The sequence below is a fragment of the Trachymyrmex septentrionalis genome, unplaced genomic scaffold (assembly GCF_001594115.1).
Source record: "Trachymyrmex septentrionalis isolate Tsep2-gDNA-1 unplaced genomic scaffold, Tsep1.0 scaffold20, whole genome shotgun sequence".
Lineage (NCBI taxonomy): Eukaryota > Metazoa > Arthropoda > Insecta > Hymenoptera > Formicidae > Trachymyrmex > Trachymyrmex septentrionalis.
The window spans coordinates 5,486,194-5,495,902 of record NW_017305180.1 but is presented as its reverse complement, the minus strand read 5'-3'; the positions used below and the strand labels follow the sequence as shown (position 1 = coordinate 5,495,902).

At 34.1% G+C, this 9,709-nt stretch overlaps 1 protein-coding gene across 1 annotated transcript in view; it reads left to right on the top strand.

The window, feature by feature from the left end:
• The window catches only part of LOC108747875 (tumor necrosis factor receptor superfamily member wengen), a 25,649-nt gene that overhangs the window by 14,769 nt on the left and 1,171 nt on the right, over positions 1-9,709 (top strand). The window contains exons 4-5 of the mRNA XM_018485765.1: positions 3,269-3,424; positions 6,301-6,328. Coding sequence (XP_018341267.1) covers positions 3,269-3,424; positions 6,301-6,328 — 184 coding nt within the window. The remainder of the gene's footprint in view (positions 1-3,268; positions 3,425-6,300; positions 6,329-9,709) is intronic.

Below are 9,709 nucleotides of genomic sequence, written 5' to 3'. Positions count from 1 at the left end.
GAAAAGCACATTGTAGAATAAGCTTTTCTTTTAGTTTTTCTGTTTTAAATTCATTTGCTCTGCGAATTACAATACTTTGTATAATTTGATCAACTTTGTATCCAAGAAATGTCTTAAATTGATAATATAAAAATAAGAAAAAAACGATGGATTAGTCCAATATCTACCTTGCTAAATGTTTTTTGCGTTATTTCTAAAATTTGTTTGAAAGAAAATTCTCTTGTATCTATTTAGGACGTATAATTATATCTTCTTTTTCAAGAGTGACTCAATTTTCGCTCTTTAGCTTTATGAGATTCCGTTCAAAAGAATTTAAAGAATACTTTGATATTATAATGAAGGAATATATTAGTTTTCTCAGAATCTGCAGGACACAATGTTTTTTGCAAGTATATCTATTTATTTAATGCAAATTAAATTTGAATTAAATCGTTTCAATTTTAGATATCCTTATCCAATTTTATCAACGTAGATTAACTTGAATCTCGGTTTAACTTCTTATTTTTTTCTAATTCTAAAAATTAGACAGTAAAAAGTAAATTAAATCGAGATTATATATAAATAAGTTAATTTACATTGTGAAATAGAATTGGATATTAGCCAAAGATTATCTGAGGAAAAAGTGCATCTTTTTTCGGCAGGCACCGTATTTAATCCATATGTATATCGCAGCTCACGTAAGGAATCGCGTAATAACAACTCTTGCAGACACACGACGGCATGTTGCACGTGTATACGACGTTACTATCTGCATTTGCATAACGCAAAACTCCTGCTCGAGCAGTACACAGAATTCCTCACAGGAACTCTCCCCGTCGTCGCTGTGTACGCCTCTTCTTCTCACTCCTTCTCTTTCTTTTTGGCCTCTCCTTCTGCGAGCCGCGACGTATCGCAGTACGTATCGCGTGTACGTTTGTGGGAACCGATTCAGCCACGTTTCGTTAATGAACGCCGTATGAATGAAGCCTCTCGTCCGTCCGGCGGGTGTGCGCGCGTGTATCGCCTTTTAAATCTACACTTTCGGCGAAACTCACGCCGCGCGTCGTAACGGCGTGTCGGCAACGTGAAAAATAGTCGAGGGCAAATTATGTTTTTTTTTTTTTTTTTTTCAAATTAAGGACCTTAACAGGATACTATATTTCAAGACAAAATTAACATAATTAAAAACAAATAAGAACTAAACAAGACGAATGAGAGTACAGCGTGGTTAGCGATGCACCAATAGAAAAGAAATGGGATTGCGAGAAGCGAAAAAATTATAAAAGATTATTTAAAAAAATTACTATTTTTTGCAGAACGAATCTCGAATAACATCTCCTCGTTTCGGAAAGACATTCTTATATAAAAGTAGCATTTCGAGGCTACTCCGAGCGTGCTGCACGCGAAATCCGTTGGATTTTATTGTAATTGCAATTCCATTAATATTTATTGCTCGCGAATTATGTACATAGTTAATTAATACTAATTATCACACGAATAATCGCGTGTCCGTGAGTGCGAGCGATTTATATACATTGTACTGTAAAAAGTCTAATATTAATAAAAACGGTTACAATTGCTGCATTCTACCTATAACTTTGATCGCATTTTGTAACACATGTCATTGCATTGTCGCCGAAAGCTCGTATTATCAAAGCGAATTGTAATCGCTATCCTCTCCAAACAACAGTAGGAGAGAGCATTATACTCTCTTTTAATTTTTTCGCTACTTTTCATTCATTTTTCAGAAAATATTTATCTGAAAGGAAGTTTACATTTCATAAGCAGATAAATTAATTAATAGATAAATACGAGTATTCGACAAACAGAGATGAGAGAAACTCTTCCTTGAAAAAAAGATCTGTAACGTAAACTACGCTTTAGTTGGGGTGCTGTTAAAAGTATATTAGATTACGTTAAAAATTCACGTGTGATAAAATTTTATTTTTTTAAATATAGAATAAATATATTCTTTAAAGAAATATACTTAAGAATTTTATTTTAGTAAACTAATGGAAATATAATAAATGATTTTGAAAAGAATGTGAAAGCATTGCGTTCTAGAGTTAAAAAAAAAAGAAAATAAAAGCACACACACACACATCTTTTAGTCTTTATTTTACTTGCCCAGCATTCAGCATATAAATTGTATACGTTTATATGTACAGAAACATCGATTGATTTTATTGATACATACTATAGAGATAGAGTGAAAAATGGCGTTATTTTCGCGCCTATGCTTTTGTAAAATGAACATGATTGGCAACCGTGAAACGGACGCTCGGTATGCGTGTGTAATCGGTACCGTTTGATTGCGGCTGACGGTCGGCCCACCCGGTGCTTCTGATTAGGAATGGCGGTCGGAGAAGTAAGAGAGGTCGAGGACTTATGGGGATACTGCTCGAGTCGGAAGCCATTAGGAGAAACGAACGTATGCACCATAGGGCTCCGGAAAAAATCGAGCCGCATTCCACAGACGTCCTCGATGCATTCCACATCAACTGCACTCGTTTTGATGCAATGCGCGCTGCAAATACATCTTTATGTTGTCAGGGGATTTAATTCGGATGACGCCGTTTAATTTACACATGTGTGAATTAATCTACACATTATATCTTCACAGAGATAAATATAGACGAAATATTTAATTAATATATATTAATAGGCAAATGTTTTTTAATTGATTCAATGAGAAAATCTTCTATATAAAAAAATTTTAATTTTAGACTATAGTTATTTTTAATTTTTATAATTTGATTGAATTATTTGAATGATTTATTGAAAAATATATATTGTTATAATTTTATATGAAAAACTACGAATTAGTTTTTATTTATGATAAGTAAATGTATTTCGTGTGTAATCAAAAATCATTGTTAACTAGTTTTAGTTCAAATTTGAACTTTGCGCTTTTATGACAAAGATATTTTCAGAATTTTAAATTATTGTTCTGATAATTGTAAAATTTAACTCTGATTTAAAGTAAAATTTTTTGAGCTCAATTAATAAGTACACTTTATACTTTTAAAATGATAAAAGTATGTATATAAAATCTTTAAGCATTTAATAAAATTACGCTACATATTAAATTTACAGTACACGAAATAAAAATCACATTCGTAAGATATTTGAAATAATATATACCTTCTTTAACTAGATAATATTCACGAAACTGTCTGAGAAGAATTTATAATGTTTGAAGAATATTTATAGTATTTAAAAAAAGAGAACGATTTGATGAATTTAAGTACGTGGCGCATCGCTGATTGGGTTATAATTTTTGTTGCAGCCGGTCTCGAGGAAATCTCAGCCAGGTTGAACCTGATGGTGAAGGCGGAGTTGGCCGAGTTGGTCGCAGGAGCACCGATGAATCCAGGTGATCCCGAAACCAGATGTCAGTATCTCGAGAAGCTTTTAGGTAAGCAGAATTTTAAGACCTCTGTTTGTGGCTATAAATCTTTGCGACGACGACTACTTGACGTTACCACCTGTGAGAGTTGGTCGTCACTCTTCTCTAAGCGGTTGATCTACGTTTAGATAGAGATCGAATACTCGACAGTGCTCTCTTAGCGGTGAAGATACCACTTACGTCTATACACATATTCGAAATATATACCATCAAAAATCACATATAGCCGGTTATCATACTTATAAAACTAAACATGCACGTTTATTTTTAAATGTTTAAATTATTTTAAGTATATAAGCTATTTTTTAATTGAAGAAATATGTTTATAATCATGCAGAAATATTATTAAGTCTTAAAATCCAGTTTTGACAAAATAGGCTTATTTCTACTTATTGTTCGTGTATATTAAAATATTAGTCGAATTTCGTTTATTATTTATCTATTATTATAACTAAATTTTATATAACTAAATTTATTTAATTTTATATTATTATGTGTTTGAAAACGCAAATCTCTTCTCTCATTTAAACAAAGAATTCAAACTTCCTACAAATTAAATATCATACATAAATAGATTTATTTTCAAATATTTTAAGTACCCGCTTATTTTACTTGAAAAGTCAACGTCATCGAATTGCATAAGAAATATTTAGAATATGAGCGGGCACGTTTCTCTCAACCTCGACAGGCACGAGGGTAAAATCGAGACGTTAAATTCGGTCTGCGTCGTTACATACTGCTCGTCGCTTTTGCAATCAGCACTTCCATTGCGGGCGGCCGTGTAAGATGTAGTTGCGTGCACGTTCGCAATGATCATTTTGTGCGCCGAAAGGAAGAACGGGAGGGAGGGGGGGACCGGACGACAAATGGACGGGTACGATCGCGCGGGGGATGGCTGACAATCTCAAGCACACAATAAATTCGCTTAACTCGCACCGCACTTGAATGAGCTTCACACGCGCGCGCGCGCGCGCGTTTCACACGGGGTGATTGTGAAGTACCGTCCGGTTGTCAGCACGCCGGAAGTCTTTGTTTCTTCTTTTCTCTTTGGAGGCAGGGGCGGGGAATACACCGCTTAAGTATTAGACCCGGTCTATGATACAAAGAAAGAACGATTTTGTTGAAGTATCTAAAAATTTAGTTGGATACAGATCTGAAAGTAATTTTGTTGAACTGTTAAAATAATTGTGTAGGAAACTGAAACATGATGAGAGAGCAATGCTGTAAAAAATATTTATAGTTTAGCGATCAATTTGAGCGTTCTACATAATTATTTTAGTTCAATCATTATTTTGGTTCAACAAACATTATTTTCAGATTTGTATCTAGCTAAATTTTTAGATACAGTACAAAAAAATCATCATTCTTTCCGCGTAGGAATCACGGTTTAAGGCAGTCAGAAATATATTTTGCCGGTCACAATTTAAAGATTTTGAAGTTTAAGTGTGCCTTTCAAACGACGATACATCATCTTTGTTTAACATTAGCAAACAACGAGGATGTAATGATCCTTAATTGTGTCGCACCGTATTATTTCTATCGCTTGTTAAAAGGCACATTAAAGCAGAAAGCTTAAGATCATTGCACTTATTGTAGAAATGTTTTAGTATTAGGTCGATTTATGATCTTTCTAATCGGTCAAATCGATTGGAATCTTAGATAAAATCAAGACGATCCGAGATAATCGGTTATACTTATACAATGTATAAGTGAGTACGGGCGCGATATGTTCAAGGCATTAGAACGTATTTTCCGCTATGCAGTGTATCTTTTTATGCGTGCCAGATTATATATGGCGGGAGGGAAGAGAGGTTCCGTGTTGACACACATACTTGGCACGTGGCTCATTATCGAACTTTCATTCAACGTATTATTCTTTTACGCGTTCGTTTCCGTTACGATACGCGATATTTGCATGATACGTAACATCACGTTTCGCATCTTTGCCGTGGAGCGGACGAGGGTACAGGGAGATGGATATGCATCTACACTGAGAAAAAATATTCTAATTTTTAATAAATACTTATTTGAATATAGTGTCAACTAAACATTTATTTCCAGTAAATAAATATTTACTCAATAAAAAAAAATGATAGGTTAAATCAAATTATTTTTGTATTAAATAAATACGTGTTTACATTTAGTAAATACTTATTTACTACTTAAACAAATATTTCTTAATTTATTTCGTATTTTTCAGTGTACATATATAGATAAATTTTTAGATTTTTCAAAATTATTCTTTTCGCGTTGTTATACGTTCTACGTAAACATTTTTCTATTTTTTAAAATATAAATTGACACATCATCATCAATCACTATGATCCAACGTATTTCTCAAGCCTGTAATTTTAATTTCCCTCTTAAATAAATTAAAACTTTTAACTTTGTAAACGAAAACTGAAGACAGACATTTTTTCAAGAATTTCGATGTGTGCGGAATTAAATCCCGGATGCGTTCTTTCATTCGAAATTGAAAACGCGCGTCAGGTTTGTGTCTTTATAAATTGTCCTGGAAATTTCCGAGACATTAATTTCCGACCTTCGTGCTTCGCCGAAATCGACCAAAGCCGCGTGCTTCTGTAATATCTATCGCATCCGCACGCGTGATAAATTGCTAAGATCGCTTTTTTTGGGGAACGCGCACGTGCGTTACGTCAGAATGCGGATTTTCGCACGCGTTCGAATCGCGCCGCGTCGCGGTATTTTGGGAGACGGGCGGCTGTCTGCGGTAGACAGGACGGACCTTAAAACAGACGAGACGGGATGAGACTCGCTGTACGCTGCACTCTCGCCGCGAGAGAATTATTTATTCGTGCGAAAAGAAAATGACGCGATTGTTTCAGGCGTTTATCTGCCTTCTAACATCCGCGCAGCGCGATTCGGCGCCGCACGCCGCGCTCTAACTTTAGCGCGCGCCAAAGTCGCATCAGCGTCGGCGGGTTTGCGAATAATAAGCACGGTTTACAAGATAGTATGGTAAATGGTCAAAGTGTTTTTTCAAGCGAGATTGTTTGCTATTCTCTGCCGGAAAGTCGAGCTTATTAGAGATTACAAGGCCCACGCTCGCACGCGTGAGAGAAAAGTTCAGTCCATCGCTCGGCCTCAGTATGCGTAATGATTGATGGTCAATAAGTGGGCGAGACTGTGAAAAAGATAGATATGCGATGAATTAAATATTGTATATTCAATATACATTTCTATTTTTGTTGATTTTTTGTACTTTTTTTGTTGTTTTATTTGCATGAGATTTTGTTCTTCCTTGATTTTTTTAGTTATAAGTGTATATATATATAAAATCTGTATTTACTTTCTTTTATTCTATCTATATCATAACAAATAATTTAAGCTAACGTTAATTGTCGTCAAATGATATCAATTTGTTTGATGGCGATGTTATCGACTGTTGTGCCAGAATTTTAAAAGGAATAAAAAAAATATAAATAAATATCAAATTGTATAAAGTAAAAACTTTTAGAATGAATCATACGTCAAAGAGTGAAATCTCACTTCTAATCCAATACTCATAGTCTTAAGTAACGTCTTAAGATATTAATACGCGCTGGCTCTCTTATTGATTCATGACATCCTAAAACTATACTCAAGACAGTTTTAGATATAAGAATATCGCGATTATAAATATCGGCTTTTTAAAATTGAAGATTGAGATACTTTTTTTCAATACTGACTTAATTTTCACTCTTTAGAGTGAGATTCCGCTCCAAAAGTTTAGAGAGCACAATTTTCTTATTATTTAATATACTATACAAATGAATCACTTATTTCTTTTAAAACTCTGACATTCATCTGCATGAAGATAAATAGATGACAATAAATATAATGGTAAACAAAATTTTCAAAACTAGAAAATCTTATGCAGATGAAATATATGTAATAAAAAAATATATATGGAAATTTATTATAATATTTATCAAAAAGTTGTTCAACAATTTTGCATCTCCAATTGAAATAAATGTGTAAAAATGGCCATCGTTACACATGCTAGCACATAATTACTAGAAACAGAGAACTTAAAAAGGCGAGTCAAAAAGTCCACAATAGAGAAAAACTTGAACGAGAACAAAAGAAAAAAGAAATGTAATCCTGATATTTTAACGAAGTTTTTGATACTTTAGGTCTGTCCTTTTGTGACAGAACTAGTATATACTTATTGTTGAAATGAAAATGATATATTTAAAGTTTGACGAGAAAGAAAATTTTAATTCAGTGACAAAAAACAGGTCTATTGTTGCTGCAGAATCGCCACCATTAGAATTTTCCTATGTCACCACATTGCAATTTTGCCTAAGAGCGAATCGCTCTGGTACAAGATCGTATTACCGGCTCACAATTAAGGGCCATTTAAGGGCTTTCAGTGCCATCGGATTTATGTCCATTTCCATGTAGATTAACTTTAATCTCAGTTCAATTTACTCTTTGTCTGTTTTTAATTCATATACGAAAAAAACGGATCTAAAGTAAATGTCCTAATATAGGATATGTATCTATGTCTAGACATTTACCCAAAACTTTATTTGTTTATTAATATTAATCGTGCAAATATTTTTTCAAATATAATATTATAATTTAATTGTAATCTTTAAATATAATTAAATTATAATATTGTAAACAATATGATTGTGTGAATCCGATAATTTCATCGGCTCTCAATTTATTTCTGAAATATTAATTCAATTTAATTGAAAGTATATTAGATAGTAGTTCAACATCTTAACACTCGGACCGAGAAGGCGCTTTATACTTAAAGTTTTAATATTTATATAGACGGTCTTGTTTCCAATCATATTGTATATAATTTTAGTTTTTACCTTTTTTATTGGATTGTAGAAATCATTGGCCGCGTTCAGCAAGAAAAGTATACATTTAGATTCGTAAGGAACTAAGAAAAAGAACACATTAATCACATTAAGAAATCTTTATACAACAATTTTAAAACTGTTCTTTTTGTTGAACGCCGCCAATTACTTCTGTAATTCAACCAAGAATTAGACAAGGAGAACGAGATTATACAGATAAAAAATAGTGATCGTTTACACTACTCTTGTAATCTAGAATTCTAATACCCGAAATTACTGGGCGTTCATTGAACGATAAATGATTTCGGTGAGAAAGGGAAGGTAGCGCCAAAAGGAAAACTTGATGTCGCCGGTGTTCACTGAAATAAAAGAATTGCTCTTGTAATATCTACAGTTCTAACCGAGTTCGCCACTGCGCGTTGCACTTTCGCCTTGTTGCACTTTCGAGTTTGACGCGCGTAAACCGCGCGCGAGCGTGAGCCCGAAAATCAATCCGTCGCCAATTTTAGCAGCGCGGCGCGGCGCGGCGCGTCAATATACGCCACGCTCTCGGCCGGAAAGCGAGACGGGATCTTTTCCCTCGGCCGGAATATTTCATTGCGCTCCCACGCCTCGGAAGTTGTATTTATATGTGGACCTGCCGTGCTACCGGAAGCGTAACGCGATGTACATGGTGCTCCCGAAATACGACGCGCGCGTGTCCGACGTGACGCGTGTATACCTTCCCTCGAGCCTCGCCGCGGATCACGTTTTAATCATTTCGAGTTTTTGAAGGACCCTAAACGAATGAAGCTAACAAATCATTTGTAATTAAAGATAATGTTAGACATATGTGTGCATGTTTCTTATCCTTCATATATCGTGTTTTTTTATTCTACTTTTTTCCTTCTTGCGCTAGTTTACACTAATATCTTATTTAATATCATAATTTTTTGGCTAGTTTGCACAGTTTTCCCGCAAAAATGCTGATAGTCTTTTATCTTAGCTTCATAGCTTCCCTCTTGGTATATATCTCTTCCAATAATATGTTTTTCTTATCTTGCACCTCCTTATATCCTCCTTTCTCTTTCTACAGTTTCTTATATCACAAAGTTAGTAAACTGATAAACTGGATTACATCGATAACAAAGTCACGCGTTTCAACTTTAAATGCGTCATCATGCGTCACAACATTGTTGCAATGTTGCTGAAATGTTTCGAAATATGAATTCTTGCTTATTGAGTTCCTCCTGTTTTTCTCGAAAAATTCTTCGAGTTCGAGTAACATTAATCCATTTCAATTGAATTAGTTGTAAATAAAAGATAATAATAAATGTTTGTAGTAAAAGTTGTAAATAATAGAGAATAATAAATAAAAGAGACGCGAAATATTTCTCTAGACAACCGAATAAAAAATTATTATTCTATATAAAAATATTGTCTGAAATCGCGTTCGCGAAAAGACCTCAGCGTTTTGAAACTGACGAGCTTCTTCTCCCTTCGCTCGCATTTGACTAACGGGGAC